Genomic DNA, 23,912 nt, shown 5'->3' on the forward strand with positions numbered 1-23,912 from the left:
AACATATAGGGAAGAAAGGATTTGCTTTTAGTTTGAGAATGAGGAAACAGCAGGTATAAATTAGTGCATGCCTAATATTTCTGGTGATCGAGGTTAGGAGATAAGGGAGGCAAGGAAGATTTATTCAACACGCGGGATTCCTGGGGAGACACAGAGGTTACTCCAGGGCAGCCTTACAGGTTTCCCTTGCACGAGGCCTGTAAGGGTTTTTATGAAACACTTTCAGAAGCAGTGAGCTGCTGCCTCTCTGTTCTGTTAGCCCAGCACTGTGTAAGCAGGCTTTAAGGAGGACCTCCAAGTGAATTCTTCCTAGGCTGACACCTCCCACTCTCATCAAGGTCAGATCCATCCACCAGTTAAAAACTTTTGTTTCCAAAAGAGGTTAAGGGAGTTCAACTTTTCTCAGTCTTATCCTCCCTCTATATTGAGGCCTCTAGAACTTACTTTAAAAAATCCTACTTCTCAACTTCCACCTTCCAGGGACAATGGCTTTTCACTCCAGAGGTTTCCTGTCTCTCCGCAACTCGCTACTTTGAGGGGTGTTCCCTTGGGGTTCTCCTAAATCTGTGCTTGTTCAACGCCAGCATTTGCTAGCAAGCTGTGAGGTGAGCAGGCAGCGGTGCGGGTGACGCCCGAGCAGAGCTAAGTGCCCATCTGTCTGGACCATGTGTTGCTGGTGGCCGCCCCTGTCAACCGGCGTGGCCGGCCTGTCTTGACCTGTACTCAGTGAATGTGGGCTGGGCCAGGTTTACCAGGGCTCTGGCGTTGGGGTTGGCCCTCTTGTCCAGCAGGAGCTTGGTGACACGGTAGTGGCCACAGTGTGCAGCAACGTGGAGGGCCGTCAGGTAGTCCAGGGTGACATCGTCCACCGGCGCCTTGTGCTGTAGCAGATGCTTCACACACTCCACGTGGTCCCCCTGGGCAGCCATGTGCAGTGGAGACAGCCCGTTCTGCGCATGAGAAGAAAAGCAACCCCCGCCACATGTTAGCCATTACTTCCAGGTTCTGAAACACAACAAAGCCAACTCCTGATCGCCAACACAACAGGTAGCAAGAGGAGAATAACTTCTGTTTGACATGTGAATATATAGCAGATGATGTCTGGTGGAGAAGGAAGCTAAGAGGATCATTTCAGAATCAAGCAAAGTATCTTTGGCAGAAACACAAATTAATATGTCTTTCAGGAATGAACATGTAGTACGTGTGGCAATTCAGTGGGGATTTACCAGGACGAGGGCGATATTAGATTATGAAAGCAAGCGAGAACCGATGCTTCATTTATCTGTACCTAGTTGCACACACAGCAATCTATTAAATCTGCTGCATGAAATATTTTTAAAGATTTATTTATTTATGCATACAAGAACTGGGGTACCAGCCAGAAGTGCCGGGGGGAGGGAGAGGATTCACCAGAGACAGAGTGGGGAGCAGAACAGGCGGATCTACTGAAATCCACTACCAAGGGGAGCAGCACACAAGAGAGGAGAGGTCGGCTGTGCCATGTGGGTCACCTCCCTGGCGGGGATTGAACTTGTGCTGCAGTGGCTGCCGATAGCTCCATAGTGCTAAGACATAACCCCTTGCACCACCAGGGAAGCCCTGCATTAATTTCTTTACTTCTAAATGATGGGGAAAGAGAATGAAGTTGGGGAAGTGGGTGGGTCAGGGAGGGGAGACTATTCATTTCTTAGACCCATGGTACTGAAATTTTAATTCCTCCTTCATATCCCATTCTAGGACATGAACTGGACCTGGAGGAAGCAGTCAGGGGAGAGTCAGAGAGCATGAGCCCCCAGGCGGGGTACAGTAAAGCAATGACTCTTAATATTGTCCACACAATTGGGACAGCAGAATAACCACATTTCTGGAGCTGGGTTGCAGAGAGTTTGCTGGAATATGGAAGGGGCTGGTTGGAGAGTGGGAGGTTAGGCACAGAGCTTCACAGTCACTATAGGGAGAGGCCAGCTTGGAGCTACTGTTCCTTCCCAGATCAAAGAAATCATCAGGAACGAGAACCGGGGTGGCAGAGAAGACTCAATTTGCTGAGAACCAGAATTTTTAAAGTTTAAAGGGAGTGGCAACTACATAGATGAATATTTGCTCAAAGGATGAATAATGGATGTCTCAAGACTGGGTGTCTCATGGAGGGGATGGGAGAATAGTCCCTTTTCATTTCCAAGCTACTGGTATCACCTCACTTCAGCTTAGCTGATCATTTCCATCATGTTCCTTACCCTGCACGCAGCTCTAATTTTGTGATTATCTTCTTGTCTATTTTAGCCACTTAAACTCTGAACTTTTTCAAAATCAGACTGCACATTATTTATCTCAAGAGTCCCTTAGTGACTAGGACACTGCCTAGTGATTTGAGGCACAAGGAGAGCTGGAAGGTTGCAGAGAAGTGCACACAAGCACACACTCACAGGAGCCTTATGCTGGATCCTAACATATGAAGGCTACTTGTTTTATAAGAAGATCATTAAAACATTTACAATAGAGTACTTCAAGGTCTTCATTAGTGATCTGACAATTACAGGCAAACTCTGTAGACAAGATTAATTTATAGTTTAAAGAACAACATACCATCCTCAGCTTGCTCTGAACTTTTTAATGGTTTTCACATGTCCTATTTGAAATGTTGTTATTTCCATTTAAATTTCTGTTTCCTCAACAAATTTTTTCATAATTATCTTTGCCACTACCCCGGTCAAACGGTTGCATTTTAAAGACAGATGTCTACAACACTCACAGTACAGGATGAGAATCAAACAATGCAGATGCTTTATTTCTCTTCATCATGTGTTTCTGATTTGAAGTCGCCCTTCCTTGGCTGGTGGGGCACATCTTTAAAGAGCAGTTCATTCTACACCTACTTTAAATGTGGGGAGGTTTTTGCTGTAAATGATTTCAATGAAACGTTCACTTAAAAATACAATGTAAGTTGAAAATGATTTGCTTGCATTGGCTGCCTTAATTGTCGAGGTAACTGATCACTTGACAACTTAATAACATCCCACCAACAGCATCTGTGGATACCCATTACCATTCAGGATATAATACACTGCATCATGAAAACCTCCAACCAGTCAGCTCATCACTGGGTTTTCATTTACATAGATAAGTGTGTGCTCATGGTTGAGCATGGTTGATGAAATGAGACAGAAAATACCAAATGCACTGCTGGACAATATGCTTGCAAAATGGTGGCCCGTGGCTGGCCTGTCCTAAGTAGTGCCTCCCACATAACCCTGCTAATTCCAATGATAACCGACCAGCTACTGGTGAGTGATTCTTTTTTACTAGCATTACCTAAGAAGTAAAGATGGGGGACCTTAAGGATTCATCTTGCATTACTAATTGTGCTGCCTTAAAAGATAATTTTATAGGTATTTACACAGCCCTGTGGAATCATGAAAATGTAGACTCATAGAATGTAAGTGATATTGTCACTTATATGTATATATAATAGTCTCGTTGATATATAATAGAGTCACATTCAAGATTCCTTCTGCCGTAAGAATAGCAGATATAAAACGTAGAAAGAACTCCAAGGCACATATTTATCCTAACGCATGTATTTGTTAATTTTAAAGAGTTTGGAAAGTTTGATATGCATAGCTCATTCCTAGCACATAAATACTGAGGAACTAGAATATGCCTGGCTGATGCTTCAATTCAAGAACAGAGAATAGCACCGAAGGGGACAAGAGAGTTCTGGGGATCCCGTGTTGCTCACCACAACTCACCTTGGTCCTTGCCAGCAAGGGGGCACCCCGCTCCAGCAGAAGCTCTACCACTTGGTCATGCCCACTTCGTGCAGCGCAGTGGAGTGGGGTCAGCCCATCCTGACAAGAGAATTCAAAAATTAGGCTTGATTTCACGCACACAAAAAAACCCAAACCAAGACTGCATCTAATGCCTCCGGGAAGGGAGGGTTTCCTGAACTCAGCCCTAGCCACTCTATAGAGCAGAACCAGAATTGCTACTAGTTAACTGATAGAGAAGAAGAAGAGTAAGAGAGAAAATAACACAGAGAAATCTTGATGGAGAGCATGAGAAAGACTGAGACAAAACCGAGAAAGGGAGCAGGCAAGAGATCCTGCAAGTGGAGGTTCAATGTAATGAAACTTGCTGCTGTTGGTAGACTCAAGATAACAGGAACGCAGACTATGTCCCATTTACTGACCTTGAGAACCCACTTACAGAACCACACCTGGGAGGATATTGCTAGACTGTTTTCATCTTACTGATTTGTCCATTCATGTTCTGTCTAGAATTGTCACTTCATACTTTCTCCTAAAAAGCTCCCTGAGGCCCCTGTATAAGGGCCATTTCCAGATTCGTCTAATAATTTCCAGGCATATTTTTCAGCATTTTAAAACTACATAATTATGTTTTCAAAGGCCAAGTTTATTACAAATAAAGAGCATCCAATAAATTTATAGCACAACTAGATATTGTGTTATTTATAGAACCTTCTAAACTTGATGGTTCTCTGGCAGTTTCTGATTCTAGAGTGACCCCCACCCCATCCACAAATACCTTTTGGCTTTTAGGTTTTGTTTCTCTTGAGGGTGACATGGCCAAGAAACACAGTGAGTGGGAAATAAGAGGCAAAATGTAAGAACAAGACTAAGAAGTGAAAGAGAAAATGAAGTCCTGATTACATAAATTAACTGGTGGTCTCAAGATTAAGGGGGGTGGAAATGAAGACTGTCACACAGAAAGAGATTGGGAAGGTAGGTAGCAGTCAAGAAAGTGAGGTTGAGAGAGTGATAAAGAGAACTCCAGAGCATCTGACTTATCTAGAAGGCCAATGATCTATCTTCTGTGTCCTGCCTCCAGGGCCATATCTCCAGGGTACACTTTCCTCCTCAAAGTGTAATTCATCTATTTATAACACTCTGCCTGATCCAGCATTCTGGAATCTCTATGCTAGACATTTTCCATTTAGCCTTCCAGTTGCAAGCTCTTCCCTTCCCTGTCCATGTGCGATGAGCTCTCCAGATTGTATCAGTGGGCTCACTTGCCCACTGGCTTCTGGCTGGCCTCAGTCAATGAGAAATGCATCAAAATGTGGAAGACAACTGCCTGAAGGTCCTAAGTATGGTTGTATCTCTCCTGCCAAAACAGCTTTCTCACACAATTCTCTCATTTGAAGTTCTGGAGACCTCCTCTACTTCTCACCTTTCTGGGGCAGGGATGGTAAGGATCTCTACCTACTGTTTCTATCCCCAGGGGTACTCCAGCACTCCCTGTGTCTTCCCTACAGTCCGTCCACACTGTTATAAACAGGTGCTTTAACAATCTCTACTCAAATGATCAAATTGGAGTATGGGGCCTCCCCTGGTGGCGCAGCGGTTGAGCGCTGGGCTGCGAAGCTGCCTGCAGCCTCTGCAGCACTGGTTCAATCCCAGGCCACCAGCGAGGGTCCCACATGGCTCAGCAGACCTCTCCTGTCTCACCTGCTGCTCCCCTCAGCAGTGTATTTCATCAGTCTGCCTGTTCTGTTCCCCGCTTTGGTGAATCCTCTCACCCTCCCACGCTTCTGACTGTACCCAGTGCTTGTATAAATAAATAAATAAATATTTAAAAATATATATCTATCAAATTGGAGTATGCTTCTATTTTGAGCTAGGACCTTGACTGCAAATGATAGTTTTTTTGGTGACTCTATTTAGCCAGCATTCAGACAGGCAAATAACCAAAACAGATCTCACAGCAATGGGTTTCTGGAAATTAGCATTAAAAGGTTGTTTTTCCAGAAGAAAAAAAAAATGTAGTAGGATGCCAGGTTATTTTCAAGTCTGCCAGAGAGGAGCCTCAAAAGAAACTGGGCGGGCAAAGCCACAGAAAGAATTAGGCTTCTGCACACCTTGGTAACAGCACCTGCAGCGAACACAGGGCATGAGCTGCCGCATAAGTTATAAAAGAATCCGAGACAGCTGGTTTCTCAAACACCCTCTTGGTGGGGGTTTTGCTGACATCTAGAGTTTGAGAAATCCACAGAGCAAGTGAAGGCACCACACGCCATCGTCCAGCAGGTGGGGATGACTTTTCTCATCTTATCTAACTTGCAGCCTGTCTGAACAATGAGGGGATAAAAATTCTGTGATCAGGTTAAGGCCTCCAAAAACACGCTCAGAATCACAAAAGGAAAATGATGGCGAATACTCAGTAAACCTACAAGAAGATCAAGGAACAATAAGAATTAAATCGGCTCTAAATCTTACATTTACTGATGCAATTTATCTAACTGCCTAGAGGAATGTGAATCATCTCAAATTCAATCGCCCGACATGGTCAATCTCAATAAAGCTTTGGACACTTCCTACAGAGTCCAGCATCTCTTTATTGCCCACCCCCACCACAACCCAGGAGTGGGCAGGACAATTTACTTATATTCTTAAGACTGCATTTGAAGCTGAAAGACTTTTTTTACCTCAAGAGTTCCTTTCCCCATGTTCTCTTTATGTCTTTTTAAATATATGTACACATACGTCTATATACGTGTTTATTTATTTTATCCGGGCTTGCTTTACAATACTGCAAAAGATTTAGGGGAACAGGTTCACACCTCTTCCAATGGATGTTACCCACCACACCTACCACCAGCACCCATAGTCCTTCACCCTAGGCCATCGGGCCCCCTCCTCCCCAACCCACCTTGAGAATTCTTAAATCTGCAGTCATATTTCTAGTGTTTGTTTTGTTTGAGTTTTCTCTGTTCCTTCTTTTCTCTATATTCCACATATGAGTACAATCATCTGGTATTTGTCTTGGGTCAAAAATTCTTATAAGGGAAGTTCGAAGAACATTATAGAAAGACCATTATGTTGTGGGGGAGCCCATAGCACTAGCTTTTTTTTTTTTTTAAGATTTATTTTTATTTATTTGTGCATACAAGAACTGGGGCATATAGGCCAGAGGTGCAGGGGGTGAGAGGATTCACCAGAGACAGAGTGGGAAGCAGAACAGGCAGACTGATCAAAATACACTGCTAAGGGGAGCAGCGTGCAAGCCAGGAGAGGTCTGCTGTGCCATGTGGATTGCTCTCTGGCCCAGGATGGAACTCATACCTCATACCATTTGGCTGTCAATAGCTTGATAGTACTAAGACTTTAACCCCTGAGCCACCAGGGAGGCCCCACAGCACTAGCTTTTACAACCATTTCTATCCTTAGCTTTTCCTCTCCTCTCTGCTTGAGGCTTCTCCCAGCCATGCACCCTGCAGTCTGCATTCCTACAGGGTCTCCTTACTGACCTGTGCATCCCGTGTATGCCAGATCTGCTCTGAAACTCCGTTTTCCTTTGGTTGTCTCATTTCTCAAACAGCTCCGTATTTTCTCCACAAGAAAATAATACTTAATAAGTAGTTAGGAAGATGAAATGGGATGATATTTCTAGAATACTTAGCAGGGTGCCTAGAGCATCTGCTGCCTATGGCATTGGGGACCCACTACTGTTATTAGTCTAATTATTACTTTTAATAACAAGGAGCAAGCAGAGGTAATCCCTTTTTCTCATATATTGTTTTGTTTTCATCATCCTTTGTGCACTTTTAATATTTGCACTGAAGTATGTATTTCAGTATTTTAACCATAATCCCTACATAGTTTCTCCACATTTAAAAAATAAATAGGTTTTAAAATAAGAAAGAATAATGTCCTTAATAAAGTCTGAATAAATATCACTTTAACTAGCTCTAAAGTTCCTGTTGTAACATTAAAATGAGGCTTTCAGATACCAAAAAAAAAAAAAAAAAAAACCCAGAACGTTGATAAAATGCTTCAGTGTTTCACGCCCAATCCCTAATTAATGAGTATATCCACGAGGTGCGAACAACCTCAGGGATTGACTGAGAGCTGGGGAAAGTTGGGGAGAAGCTGCGGGTAGGATTTTTTTTAACTATCCGAAAGCCTCTATATACATCTTGCTTTTTTTCAGATAATGAAAACCACATTGATGAGAAAAGTAATAAAAGATCAAGAGAAGTTTCTTGACAAAATATACACATTAGTAATGTTTAGGGCTAATTTAATTGCTAGTGGAAACGGAGATCTCTATGATAAAAAGTAAATGAATAATATTTATATTTTTAAAAATGCCATGGATAGAAGCGCTATCATTTTAGCTTTCAAAAAAGTTAAAAAAAAATTTTCTTTTAAAATATCTTCAAAGGACAAAAGAAAAAACAAACCATTTTCCTTTGGTTTAGTAACCAAAAATAATAGTTCCAGAATTGGCCTCCCAGACTAGAGTCCTTGATTTCAGTATTTGCTTTCCACTTGATTTTGTGTTGAGTGAGAAGAATATAGTCTTTTAGTTATAGCCATAATTGAAAGACACGAATTGCTTTGAAATCCCAACTCTTTAGAGACCTGGAAGTATTTCAACTTATGGGAAAACCATTCAATGTCGGACCCAATCCTGGTGTGCTGGAGCCAGCATGCACAAACTGGTGAGTGGTGATTTTCTGCATATCTCTCCCAAAATCTGTGTCCAGAGAGAGCAGCAGGCGGATAGCTCAAATTCAACATGATGGGAGCATGGAGATATTTACATCTGAAGACCAGGAAAAGAAAAGACTACAAATGAGTTTTCCTGTTTGTTTGTTTTTAAGAGCTAATTGCTGAACTATTGCCAGCACCCTAACAACCTAAATCCTTGGGTTCTGTAGACTGACTGCTCTGTCAGTACAGGGACCTGGTCTGTTTCCTTAACTACTGTTATCTCTACAGAACAATATACCAACTAGGAACTCAAAGCCTTTTTGTTTAAGTTATGAACAGAACATCCTTGCAATGTATGCAATGAAAAGCTATAATAAAATTCTTATAAGGGAAGTTCGAAGAACATTACAGAAAGACCATTTATCTCGGGGGGGAGCCCATGGCACTAGCTTTTTTTTTTAAGATTTATTTTTATTTATTTATGCATACAAGAACCGGGGTATATAGGCCAGAGGTGCAGGGGGTGAGAGGATTCACCAAATTCTAAAATGAAATTCAAAAATTCAGTTTTTGCTGTCTCTAAGGGCTACCCTGGATGAAATACAATACAAATAGTTCTTTTACAGAGGAAGAAACCAAGGTAGGGTACACTCATTAACTTGCTGGAGGACAAGAAGAATTCATTTCTTAGAACTTTTTATGAAAATGCACTGCCTAGTTGGAGTTAGACCATTATACTGTATGTGCAAATGTACAGAGGCCACGCAAATTAGAGCACCTTCTAGATGATGAAGCAGATATTGTAATGATCAATAAGACAAAAATAAATTGCCTTGATGATCAGTGAATACTGCAGCAAAGAATTAAGAAGACGAATGCGAATCCTTAGGAGACTGACCAAGATAAAATCATCTTGCATTTACAAAGTGCCGTCTCTCCACTGGCACTCTCAATTATTAGAGAGTTTCAACAGAAACAGTTACGGTAAAGGGAGGCATTTTTTTAGTTAGGTACTTAAAGAAGGAAGTATGGAAATAAAGAATGCAGTACCACACATAGTTGTTCCAAACAATGCACACCTACAGCACAGCGAGGGGAGAGGCATGCTGCAAAGCAGAGAGCAGGACCCACAGAAACTCAGATGCAAAGACTCCAGACACCACAGCAAGGACCTCACAGACAAAGCATGCCTCCCCAGAACTCCCACATGCCCAACGACACGGCACTCAGGCCAAACATCTTGGAGAACCAAGATTAAGAAAGCAAGGATTCCTAAGGCCATCAAAACCCAGAACGTGTAGTCTGGGACTGCTATAGTTTCTCGAAGCTCAAAGATGATAAAGCTTATGAAAAATCATTTGCTGGCCTCAAGAGTTGCAAGGGAACTAGATTTGATTTTTATTCCTGTACTATAAAAATATAAAACCCCAGAATTAAACAGAGAGAAGATAAAATACCCCCAAAGGACATTGTCTACCATCCACGGACTTCTTATACAACAAATTTTATATTACGGAAATGTTTAATGTTGTGCTGAAATCTATGATCATCCAAATCAACCCAGAGAATGGCAATATTGAAGTACTAGCTTAATGTTTAACCAAGTAACCATATGTTATTTCAGTAATATTATCAAAAGTTAAGAGTAACTAAGCAATTTTCCCCACTTAAAAGTGGATAAATAATGACACCCAGGAGTTAATTCTGGACATAGGTATGATTATTAATGTAAGTTCAGACAGAGAAGCACACTGCCCATATCATACAGTTAACTGGCAAGTAGAAGAAGCAGGATTTGAAATCGGTGGGCCTTCAGAGTCTGTTGTACTCTCTGCCCATCTTACTGTCTAATTACAGAAATTAGAGTATATAGAAATTCAGTATGCTATTCCGCTCAACAAGTTTGAAATGAATGAAAGGCACCACTTCTTCCCAAGATGACAGGAGTAAAAGTGCAACATAACAACTGTCCTTTTCTTCAAAAAGACAACAGCAATTCTCCTGCTATGTAGCACAGCACAGCTGATTAAGAAGATGGTTTAGGAATATAGAAGTTAGGAGCAAAAGATTTTCAAATGGATTAAAGTATTTTCTGTTACCATTTCATAGTTTTCTATATCCTACTGAGTTTGGGTTCTTGATAATTACAACTAATCAAATCAGAGATGCATAAATCCAGTCTTTGATCTTTGCTCCCAGAAAAACAATCAGTGGTAACTTGCAAACCTGCCACAGAGGGGCCACCATTCTGTTTCTCTGGGCATTTATGAGCAAATATTATCTCTACTATATGATATGGAGCCTTTAAATATTGCATGAGGTTTACATCCAACCCAAGAAAATAATTTCCTTGAAAATGCATGGCCTGTGTTGAAGGACTGCTAGAACAGGTGCTTTCTAAAAGAAGACAAAAAACAATAATGGTAGGAAATTGAAAGAACAGAGACACTCACCCTAGTTTTGGCATCGATCTGACCACCACGATCCAGTAAGAGCTTCACCATGTTTGTGTTTCCCCTTTTGGAAGCCACATGCAGAGGAGTGATTCCATTCTACACCATGGAAAGACCAAACAAGAGCAGGTTGGGTATGACAGGGCATGGCAGTGATGGCTCAGAGGGGCACAAAGGAGGTGGAGACCTATGTGGTCCCCTCATCCAGGGTTTCTATGGTTTCAGTGCCTTTGAATTTTAAGAAACAAAACAGCACACGAACCACAAAGCACTAGAGTTAGAGAATGGAAAACGGAATGAAACTGCATAACTAAGTTAGTCCAAAGCTACAACACAGGTAGTGATGTACACAGTACGTCCACAGACAGAGGGAGCACTTTGGGGTCATAGAAAGGGAACTTCGGATGCTACCTAAGCTAGGGCTGTAGTTCAAATTCTTACTTCTTTCTACAACACCATGCATTCTGAAGCTTAAAAATAGAATACATAACATATACAAAACATTTTCCATTGGAAAATGGAAAAATGATCTTAAAGAAACTGTCTTCAGAATAGTGCTGTACAGAAATAACATAGCTGCAGTTTAGAAGACTTCAAAAAGAAAAAAAATCAAAATATGTGGATTCAATTTATTTTATTAGCCATCATCAGTAGGGCAAGGATATGTCCGTGATTTTTTGAATGTCATCATCTTGGAAATACTCAAACATTGCATTAACTGATTCTTTTTAAGTATACTGAGTTTTATAATTATCATGTAAGTGAATTCTTCCAATAAAATCAAACTATTAAACATCTAACTCAATGTTTTCTTTAGGTATTTTGGCAAGACTTCTTTTCACCAACTAATTCCCAATTCATTAAAAGAAAATTCCCTGTCAAATTGTATGCCTTATAATCACTGTTGAGACATTGTATAAATGTGCTTGTACATTTTATACTTAACATTTGAACAGTTTAATTATTTATTGATTTGTAGCTGCTCATTCATGATTCATGGCATGATTACACATAACAGCTCATAGTTATGTCAAAATGAATAGCCTCCTTAACTACTGTAAATGATTCCTATGTGTGTGAATTTACAACATTCTGAATTTTCTCTTGGGTAGTGATGATTTCCTGCATTTCAAAAAAAATGGAAAATCCTCTATCTTCAGCACAGATCTAGGTAAGCAAAAAAGGGAAACCTTTACTGGTGCTTACTTGTTCTTTAGTAAATTGCCCACGTACTGCCATCTAAAATGAGAAGCAATTTTAATCCATACCCTGGCTGTGAAGTCCACAGCAGCTCCTCGGTTTAGAAGAAGCGTCGCCACATTGACATTTCCATAGTGGGCTGCTATGTGCAAAGGGGTGAAACCACTCTATGGGAAGCAAAGAAAAGGGGAGTCAGTAAATTACCTTCCCTCCATGCCACAGTCACTAGATGAGTGAAGAAATCACATGGTGATTGTCAAGCTAATGTACAAGCAATGCCATTCAGATGATAAATGCTGCAAATAAGACTCCTTATATATCTATCATATGGCAATAAGGTAGTAAATACATATATAAAGAGGTAACTAAATAGCCTATACTTCTTGGTAATATTATTTCTAATGTCATCAACAATTTATCTATTCAGGGGACCCGTTGTTTATACAATACTATGTTTCTAGAAATGGTTAAGTTTTAGAGAAAAAGGAAATAGTATTTAACAACACAAGGTTTCACCCATAGGATTAATAGCATTAGGAAAAAAAAGTGTTTTCTCTGTAGATTGATTCAAAACCACTGTTTTTTTTTTTTTTTTCTTTTAATGTAAAACAGCACTTGGCTGGCATTTTGTCTTTGGAACTATGAAAATATTGTGAGAGACTTGTGCACAGGCTGTACAGTTCATTTTACATAGTTTATACAATCAGGATATTTCCATCCTCTGTGCATTCCGTCAGACTTTGTCACTACAATAAAAAAAAATTAAAATGAAGTAACATACTTGGCATCACTGTGAACATAAAGGAAAAAAGTCAGCTGCCCCTAATTTTAAATGCTAACTAAACATAATTTTATAGATAGAACAGAATGTGATTAAAACAAGCAGTTTAATCAACCATACGGGCAGCAAAATGTGTTTAGTTTAAGAATTCCAACAATTTTAATTGAAAGAAAAGTATATTTCATTTTCTTTTAGGTAAAAATTTAGAAATTTTGGTTGTTTTCACAACAGAAGCATCATCCAGTCTTTTCTTATTAGCGAATGCAAAGATGTACTATCTTTGCTTTCCACAATTTTAAAAATTTATCAGATAATAGAACCAATAAAGGCTCTTCACTGACCACCATATCTTTCAATTTTGAAATTATTTTGCATTGGTCTCTTGCATTTGGGGAAAAAAACACACCTTTGTTTTCAAGAAATAGTATCTAGATCACAACCACAATTTTTTAAATTCATTTGGTATGTGTTTTGTTAACTTTCTTTTAAAAGTGCCCTAAATAAGCATTCAGGTACCTTAGGAAACAAAAACTCCTCTGTGCTATCAGCACAACTAGCTGAAAATAATTTATGACTGTGGAGAGTGAGACACAAAATCAGAATAGTAACTATCCTTCCAAACCCAAATGTGGTGAAAATATTTTTGTTTGGTGCCTACGTGCTTCCAAATATTCAAGTCAAATGGAGGGGAACATCAATCTACAACGCGGCTGTGATTTAATAAAATGTCAATTTTTTATATTTTGGGAAATAATTGACTGAATGTTTTTTTATTTTTATCTTGGTATTTCCTGTCACTGAGACATATCCTGAGTGTGCATCTATTATTCAAGTTACAATTTAATTTCAAAAAGGCAGGGTGACTGCTGGTGAATCATTTTCCAATTATTCATGTGTAATATTATTATCTTTCTCATTTGCAAAAATAAACTAATTCACTGTCTGCCACAGCCTCACAGCCATCCATGGAGATGCCTCAGGCTGTGGCTATTGGATCAACCAGAGGGACGAGAAACAAAGCCCTCAGCGGAAGTCCCCCTGGTTAGCATGGGGGGAATGCTGAGGATCACTGTCCAGGATTACAATGGAGGACATTCCCCTGTTTGTGTCCCCCAAGAAATATTTCCACCTTACATGAATCTGTCAATTCTGTAGCTGCAAAAGTGCTGTTTTCAATGCAATGTTTGGAGCCAATATTGCTATCAAAAATGTATCTTAAGCAGTCACTAAAAAGCACTAAAATATCAAAGACAATAAATCAGTCATGAAGATATCAATTTGTATGATCCAGTCTTGAATAATGTGCCAAGCAGCTGGGCCTTTAAAAAAAAATTTAATTTAGTTTCTGACTAAATCTGTTCCATGCAGAGATAAGTAACAAAGAAAAGATATAAATAATTCAAATCTGTTCACTTCTCAAGGTGTCAATTTGTTAATAAACAAGAGATTTATTTTTAAAATGTACTACTGTCAGTAAATACTAAATGTGAATGCTCCAGAAATCCACAGGTTCACAGCCCAGTCATCACAAAAGCAAAGCTAAAATGGCCCTCCATCAATAGTCATTTGCTTTTGAATATAGGTTAATTTTTATAATACACTTTCAACAATATGTGAGTTAATGACAGTCTCTCTGCAACAACAGCCAAGGAGAGACTACTTACTACACACACTCACACAGCACTCATACCACACACACCCTACACATTCACACACTCTCACACACCACATACACCCCACACAGCCCATACTGACAGCCTTCTGAATTGAACGTTTTTGTTGACTGATATCACTAACTTTGGTGTTTGAAAAATAGATTTCATGATAATTAATATAAAACAATCAGACAAAAGCACCTGCTTTATTTACAGCCTGTCTGATATCATTATTGATTACATATAATGCGGTAAGAAAAATACAGAAAATATAAAGAACCACTATGACTAAATAAAAGGACAAAAGGCTGTCCAAGAAACCACCCTCACTTTTTGCTTTATAAAACTCTGATCTGAGAATTGTCATTTAATGGAGATGGTATCTATCTCCTGCAGGCAAAAATTAACAGCAAATCTCAGTGAGTGAAATATATATGAAAAAGTCGTTTCATGCTATATTCTAATAGCTATGCAAACAGTTTAACTGATTAAATAATGCTTCATATACATGGTACGTTAAATAACTTTGCATTACCCATTTGTCTTACTTATGGGAAAACTTTCCAAATTAATGTCCTAATAATGGAAGTCCCAATCATTAGTATGAATTAGTGAGCATTTATGCTATATGGGCAAAAAAAAAAAAAAGTTAAAAAAAAACAAGGTATATTTTGGTATAACAATACCGTACCTCGGTTGTCCTATTCACCATCATCTGAAGCAGTGTGGTGTGGGAAGAAGAGGGAAAATATTACACAGTGAAAGTCAAGGAAACAGTCCGTCTGCTCCATGCAACCGAATACACTGCTCCCACCTGCCCAAGTGCCTCTACTGAAAAGCCAGCCTGAAACCAGGCAACAAAATACTAGCCTCCAACTTCGTTTCTATTATTTTTGGCTATAGATAAAAGAGCAGATTTCTACAAAGCAGACCCTTAGCGTTTAAAGAAAATGATCTTTAATTTTTTTGGTTCCTGTGCTCCATAGTTCGTCCCCTTCTTCCTGAAATACCCGCTTGGGTCATTTATCTCTGCTGGTGGCCAGCGGTGATTGGCATGATCACCAGGGCCTACGAAGTCTGTGTGGCCCCCCCAGGAGGAAGCTGGGCTGCAGCGCCTTCCTGCACGCAGGCTCAGCTTTTACCTTGGACTGCACATCCGCATTGTGGTCGTTCTGAAGCAGGAGGGCAGCTGACTTGGTGTCATCCTTCCTGGCTGCGATGTGCAGGGCTGGCAGCCTCACCTTCCCTTTGGTGTCATTTTCCAACAGGATGGCTACCGCCTGGTTGTGTCCTTGCTGGAGAGCCACAGCCAGGGGCGTAAAACCATCCTGCAAAACAGACGAAGGGAGAAGCTTCCATTTGGTCCAGAGATGGAGGTTTAGCCACTTGAGTTTATAATATTCAACCAGGAAAAACTGATTAGTTATCTACTTGTTTTTATTTATTTTACTTTATTATTTCATTTTATTTTTTCTTTTATTATTTTTATTACTTTTCTAAAACCATGTAAATAGCATGTTCTTTTCTAAAAATATTTTATTTTCATTTTTTCTTTCATTATTTTCTTATATTACTTTTCTAAAAATATGTAAATAACATGTACTTTTCTAAAAACAAGTAAATAACATCTAAAAACATGTAAATAACATGTTTTTGGAAAAGGACCAATAACGGATATATACTTATCTAAATTAGTATTCAAAACCTCATATGATTTACTTGCAAGAGTCACATTTCAGTATGGAAAACAGAGAGGAATTAAATTTTCTGTGTACATGAAGGTATATTTTGGGATCCAGAAAGAAATGTTACGGAGGTACAGACTGAAGGCGCTTTGAGACAGCTGGGAAGGCCAGTGAGCTGAGTTTCCCAAACCACACACTAGAAATGTTAAGTCTACTGTGTGAGTAGAATCACTCTCTAGTATAAAGGATTCTTTAAATAAATGATAGTTGAAAACAATAATATCAAACACATGACACTGCTTTCAAGGAAATAAAATGAAATAAATGCAGCCTTCTTATATTGGCACATTTCTCAGAAGGGCTGAAGCAGAGATTTAGTCTCATATTGTTATCCAAGCTTTGCCTAAAGACATCCACACTACTCTTTGACAGAATTAGTCCAGAAAAAAATGGCCCGTGTTATACAAATCACACTGATCTCAGGGGGTAGGAGAAAAAAAATCAGTGCACGCAGAATAAAGAACTTGAAACCATTTCATCCTTGGCAGATGCATTTTCCAGTGACAAGCAGGAAATGTAGTCCCATTAGTAGTTATTTCTGTTAACTAATGAGAATAAACTATCAGAACGTTACTGGCTCCATAGAAGTTTTTCTCGAAAAACAAAACAAAACAAAACACAAACAGTTTACTCCCAAAGGGAGTGTAAATGCATTTACAACATTATTATGACCTCTCCTCCAAATGTACGGTAGAAGGAGTTTGTATTTATTTCACCTAAAGACTTAGTTGTCAAGAAAGGAAGTCAAATAGATATTAAAAGTTATCAAGCCAGTTTCTGGGGGACAAACCTCTCTGCCATCTTTCACTGGAGGCCAGGATTTTTACACATTTATCAGAGGGACTTCAGAACAGGAAGCAGGGAACAACAAAGCCTGCATACCGTGGGTAAAAAAAGCTGAGGGGAGCCTCCTTCCTCTCCCCCCAAAGTTTCCCACACCCAAGCTTTCCATGGCTGCTGAGGCCTTCTCTCCAAGCTCAAGGGTTTCTGGAGAATCACTTAAAAATCACTGTTCTACACAACCGCTGAACTTCTTCTCCAAGCTGCCTAAGCAAAAATGAGAAGAAAATTGAAAACAAGTCGGTTTACTGGAGAACACTCAGAGGAAAGAGAAAGCCGTGTTCTAAGTTGTCCATTCCAGCCTCTTCTTCTGTCTAGATGACCCAAATGCTTTCAGGTTGGATTACTTTTATTTCTTCTTTGTTGTTTTTTTTTTTTAACTGTGAATTTTTAAATTAGCTACTTCATATGATGCTTAGTTGTAGAACCACCAAATCTAATTCAGCCTCTTTGTGTTACCGAGATAAATTGAGGTCTGTAAATGCATCTTCTTTCCACAGGGCCCAAAGGTGTTTTATGATTATCCTCAATGAGCAATGCAATGCTGGTGACATAATGGGAGACCTATACCTTCCTCTAAATCCTTCCTTTGGGTCCAAGAGGTCTCGTCCAAAGAGAAAACTCAGGGGAAAGGCTACTTATCCAGGGCACTTATTGGGGGCAGGATATGCACGGAAATAAATAGGAGAGAGAAACCAAACCAGAAAGCCAGTAATGTTCCCTGTATGAACAGCTCTGGGTCTTCACAACTGGGCAATAATTTTGGTCTTCAGGTTCATTGTAAAGACATTAGAGCTGAACAAGATACCGGCACTAGGCCAGCACATCCAGGCCCCCCTCTCTGTGTGGGAGTGTTTGCATTTAGTCTTTGGTAATCCTAACTTTGGGGGAGGAAAGAAGTTGCCAGTAAAGCGACATAGATTGAAGGTTCTAGCAGCTGTGGCCACATCGTTCTAGCAGCTGTGAGCATACAACTACATGTCATTCTATGTGCCTAGCAAACAGAGCAGCTTTTCAGTGACCCATTCCTCATGAAAGTGTGTAAATACAGACACCTCTGATAATTTCTGGTGATCAGAAATGATTCCTTTAAGGGACTGATATAGATCCTAATAAAGATCAAATAGTGTTAAAAAGAGACAGGTAGAATTTACTCTAATCTAATTTCAGAATAATATAAAACTCCCATAGTCAGAACATGGCAAAATGACAGAAGCACAATTGCATGTGCGAATAAATTGGTATTAGCACCAAATCAAGGCAACTCATTGAGCTGTTAGCACTGGGTTCATGGCTGAGATTGCAGAGTTCAGTAGCAACATGATTGTTTCCAGCATATTTGATAGGAGGTACCTGAGATCCTTTGCAGCTGGCTTAAAGAAGATGGTCATTACAATTAAAGATTTTGAGCATTTGGGGTTGATAGTCTTACCTCAGTGGCGGTGCTCTGGTTAGCTCCATTTTCCAACAAATATTTCACAACATCGATGTGGTTCTCTTGGGCAGCCATGTATAAGGGAGTGAAGCCATTCTGAGGGCAAACAATGAAAAAGTTATCCTCCATCAGTGTGAAGATTAAACCAGGGAAAATACAAGTCAGGAAAAGAGCAAATACCAATGAAGTAAAATCTTTGAAATTCAGAAACATAGACCTTCACATATACAAATTAATTACTATAGCACTAAAAAAAAATCAAAGGAACCAATTCCCACACACAATTCCTAAAAGAATAAGGAAAAAGATATGTAGAAAAATATTTCCTTCATTTCCTGTATTTATTTCAGGACCAGAGATTCACATTTCTCATCACTTAACACTACGTTAAAACTAAAGATATTTAGTACCTTAATAGCTATGTTATTCGACAATATAAAAGCCCATGTAATGTTTACATAATATATTCAAACTTCTCAATTCATAAACAACTTCAACAGCCAGCATTATCTTGAATGCACACAGTTTTAGTTAACACCCTTAACTCTGTAAATTACTGCTCAGATTGCAAATCTTGTTAAAATTTTTAAAAATTTCCATTTCTTTATTTTACTTAATTGGTGTGACAAATCAGGGAGTGGCTATTACAGATGAACTACTAAAAATTACTTATACTTACCAGTATCTTAGTTCATTAAGAACTCTAAAAAGAACTATACAGAGGTAAAACATGAAAAATTTCTGTATCTATGTTATTTCTCAAAGATTAGTATTTCAACTTTCTGGCTGAGGTACCATGGTTTATATTGAACACCTTTATATTATTATTAAAATACATTCCGAAATTCTATCATACATTCATTACCACATTCATGTATTCAATTATTTACTAAAATGCAACCGCTGGAGCTGGGCCATCACAAGGACACAGTTATGAACAAGACAAACATCTGGGCTCAAAAACATATATTACTGTAATATAATATCATCATGGAGCCATAGTGAAAAAAAAATCACTGATTCTATAACAAGTCTAAAACTAAGTTTAAATTGGCAAATTTTCCTCTCATTAGGTCTTTGTAATATATAATGACTCATTAAGGAATAACTCTCAAAATATTTTTAAAAAGAAAAACTTTTCCTTTGTTTTTACTTAATTTACTTAATTATAAGTTTACATAATTTAATGTTGAATGATTTTTCTTAATTGGCTCATAACATTCCTTAAAATTTACTTTTTTATGTATCCCTTTTTAATTATTTTTATTTTCTTACATCATTGTTCATTTTTCTACAATACTTGATTTCTCCCCTCAGCTGAGGTCCCCCTAAATCTCCCACCACCACAGCACCCGTGACCATCACCATAGTCTCCTGCGCTCTCCCTTCTCGTGTATTAATCCCTCTCTCTCCCCCTCCCTGCTGTATGCCTCAGATCTATAGTTTGCCTGCTAGTCTTGTCTTTTTTTTTTCTTGCACCCTTTGTTCACTTTACCTATATTCCTCCTATAAGTGAAATCATCCAATAATTTTCTATTCTTTTTTTTTAAAGATTTATTTTTATTTATACAAGAACCGGGGTACAGGCCAGATGTGTGGGAAGGTGAGAGGACTCACCAGAGACAGAGTGGGGAACAGAAAAGGCAGACTGACTGAAATACACTGGTGAGGGGAGCAGCGGTTAAGACAGGAGGGGTCTGCCGTGCCATGTGTGCATCTCCCTGACTGGCTGAGAATCGAACCTGCGCTGCAGAGGCTGTGGACATCACAGCACTGCGCTCAACCGCCTGCACCACTGGGGAGGCCCCCAATAATTTTCTTAAAGAGAAAATTCTGTAAAATAATTCAGAAACTCTCAAAACCCAATTAATTCTCTCAAAACCACATTAGAGTCCTACACATATTCGACTCCCTTAAAAAAAAATCCATGCATTAATGAGAAGAAGTGAAAACAAAGATAAAACTTTGGGGATTTTCAAAAATTTAAAAGGAAATGAAAACAGCTTTTGGGAAAATTCTGTATATGTTGTATAAGTGTGGAAAGATTCTTCCTAATGGCCAAGATCCAGCAAAATAGAATATAGAATGTATGAGTAGAACAAGAAAAGTAATTTTAAATTTGACGATAAAAGAAAATCTGGAGGCTTCAAATGGTGGGAGAAAATTTAAAACTAAAAAGAATTACAAGAGGAATGATTTTGCAATTTTTATAGGACTTGGGAATAACTTGCGAGCTGGGTAGCATCTTCCTTAAAACACAGCAAACAGGTGAAATCTTGTGTATTTTAAGCACACTGAAGAGGTGGCGGAAGGATGGAATTAGAGCTTCAGGGGAAGGGAAAGCCAGTGAGGATGGTTAAAAACAAGAGTGGGTGTGGAATGGGCTCCTTCATGACAAGAAAAGGCCAAAAAAAAAAAAAAAAAAACAGAGAGAACAAGAACTTGTAACAGAGCAAAACAATGTGCTAACATGTTTTCCTCTGACAGATCTTATACACAGAGCAAGAGAAAAGGGGGGCCTGCCCTGAGTGTTGAAGTTCAGAGTGTTCTCCTCTAGCCAAGCATGGCAGGGGGCTCAGGGCTTCAGAGGACAGGCTCCCCCCAACCCCGCATCCTGCCGTTCCTCTGCTCCCTGAGGAGCCATGCAGCCACCCAGAACCCTTGCCTAAGTGACCCCAGATATGGTTCTACTCCCTGCTCAGACTTCTTTCTGGGGTTTGTCCATTTGTGTTTCTTAAAATAATTGCCCCCAAGTCTGATCCAGTCTTAATCACTGAAACCTATAAATGTTACTGTATGTAGAAAAAGGAACTTTGCAGATGCCATTAAGTTAAAATATTGAAGTGGGGAGATTATTCTGGATTATCTAGGTTTGATGTAATCACAAAGGTTTTATAAATCAGAGGCAGGAGGTCAGAGAGAAGAGAAGGTGCTACCTTGTTGGCTTTGAAGATGCAAGAAAACAAAGACAAGATCACTGAGAAACAGATTCTCACTCAGAAGCTCCAGAAGGAACCAGTAATGTGAATACCTTGGTTTTCACCCTGTGAGACTGATTTCAGACTTCTAGAATGTTAAACCAATAAAGATGTGTTGCTCTAAGCCACAGTACCTGGGGTGATTTGTTACAGCAGCAGCAGGAGGTATAGGATGACCAGAGCTTGGATGTGCAGTCTGGAGTGTGCACACCTGCGCAGGTGCTGCTTCGGGGTAAGGATGGAGTCAGGGATTGGGCGGGGTGGGGGAGCAGAGAAAAGAGGGGCCAGCTGTGGTCCAGGGTCCCAAGTAAGCACTCCCCTGAGCCACAATCCTGCATGAAACAACAAGAATGCTCAGAAGTCTAAATTTGTATTGTGATGTTGTAGAGATGTATTTGCCAAGGTACGAGGATGGGAGATACTTATTTCATAGCTTGTTGGTTTGATATAGTTTTTCATTTAAAAAAAAATTGAGAATCCCTTTTGCACTCTTGTACTGGGCTCTGCAAATGGTACTGGTGAGCCAGAGTGGTCGAAATGGACGGGAAAAAATATCAAGGCTGACAATGTGGCGTCTAGAGGGGGGACTTTCAGTGTCAGACACATGCGCAGAACCTTGGTTAGAATGCACCCTGAATATATGTGTGTACCACAGCCTGTCTCACAGCCTCACTGTGCAAAGGCTTCCAACAGAGGGGATGCAGAGAAAAAGAACAATAAAGATGTAATGGATTTATGAGCATCTGCTATATGTTCTTCGCTGTGAGAAACACTTTGAACACATTTGCCTCATACTACCTGACCACACAGCCCAGTTCACCTGGGACGAGATTCATGCAGTGTCCTGGAGCTTGGATGCTTCGGCTTATACGATACATTAAATGGCCCAATGCGATCTCCAACATGGAGAACAGTGCTGCAATGTGGTGTGATTAGCCCTGTTTGAACAGAGGCAGGTGAGGCCAACATCTCACAGCTAATATGTGACCGGGAGTTGACAGAGGGGAGCCAGGTCATGAAGAACCCCCTTCATTGCAGATGTGAGGTCCTCAGGGTGAATGTGAGGCACCCTCTCCTGGGGAGAGTAGGAAGATGCCTGGGGCCTGCGCTGCCCCCGTGAAACTTGAGTCTCCTGGTATAAAGACAGAGCACGTGCACTATTTTTAAAAGTCCTATTTTTGAAACGACCTTCAGGACTCTTCATAGGTGATGCAGAGCCATGGAACAGAGCAATGGACAATATGGAGCTGGGGGTGCTGCAATCCCTTTGCCCTTTCAGAACATTCACTCTAGGGACCACAGAAGCCCTGCTTTGGGGCAGAAGGACACAGAATAGAACTAAAGGATTAACTGGTATTGGCAATATTTGCACTGCTGTCTTTAAAAATTAAGGAAACACAAGACCAAGACAGCACCTTAGCTAGAAGAGGGAGAGAGTTTTTTGCTCTTATCAAATGTGTGAAGGAAAAAGGCAATCAACATTTATTATAGGCCCTAAGGAGGTGGGAAATTATCCTTCCTTAACCTACTGATGCTACTTAACAGGACACAGTCCCAGAGAATGAGACTCACGCCTCTGGCTATCGGGATGGGGTATAGTAGCTCTTTGACCCTGTTGTAACTTTTTATAGCAAAGCCTTGATCTTCACACATAAATAGGCAAACAGCACAGGATTCCTTTAGTTATACAAGAACTGGAGTACAGGCCAGATGTGCGGGAGGATGAGAGGATTCACCAGAGACAGAGCGAGGAGCAGAATAGGCAGACTGATGAAATACACTGCTGAGGGGAGCAGCAGGCGAGACAGGAGGGGTCTGCTGTGCCATGTGGGTATCTCTCTAGCCAGCCAGGAATCGAACCCGTGCTGCAGAGGCTGTGGACATCTTCACAGCACTGCGCTCAACCACCTGCACCACCAAGGGCCCCAGGTGACTCTTAATGGTACCATATCAGGACAATAGGATGATGAAATACAGAGATTATATGCCCAGGTTACACTGGAGGGACAGTGGGAAGACACTGGGTGTGATCTGGCTTGAACTGAGTCACAAAAAGAGGGAGGCAACGCACAGAAGTAAGAAAGGTGTTTCCAAGAGCAGAACCCCAGGACCTGTCACAGAGGGGTCTGTGAGTGAGTGGACGGTGAGAGCAGGCTGATGGGTGGGGCTGTGTCCCATCTATGCCCCCAGGCGCCTGGATGGCCTTCTGAAGTCTTGGGAGGGCTGAAGGATTTTTAAATAGGGTGTTTGACATGGTACAATTTGCATTTCAAAGAACTGGATTTGCCAGGAAAGTAGAGCATGAATACAGTTTGGAAGAGTAGACAGAGGTTTTGCAATAACCCAAGTGAAGAGTGAGGATTAGAAATATT

The 23,912-nt window shown here is 40.1% G+C and overlaps 1 protein-coding gene across 1 annotated transcript in view; it reads right to left on the minus strand.

The window, feature by feature from the left end:
* The window catches only part of ANK2 (ankyrin 2), a 205,543-nt gene that overhangs the window by 114,491 nt on the left and 67,140 nt on the right, over positions 1–23,912 (minus strand). The window contains 6 exon segments of the mRNA XM_037509540.2: positions 753–950; positions 3,747–3,845; positions 10,907–11,005; positions 12,175–12,273; positions 15,685–15,870; positions 18,560–18,658. Coding sequence (XP_037365437.1) covers positions 753–950; positions 3,747–3,845; positions 10,907–11,005; positions 12,175–12,273; positions 15,685–15,870; positions 18,560–18,658 — 780 coding nt within the window.

Source organism: Talpa occidentalis, unplaced genomic scaffold (genome assembly GCF_014898055.3).
Source record: "Talpa occidentalis isolate TD23 unplaced genomic scaffold, MPIMG_talOcc4v2.1 talOcc4.13, whole genome shotgun sequence".
NCBI lineage: Eukaryota > Metazoa > Chordata > Mammalia > Eulipotyphla > Talpidae > Talpa > Talpa occidentalis.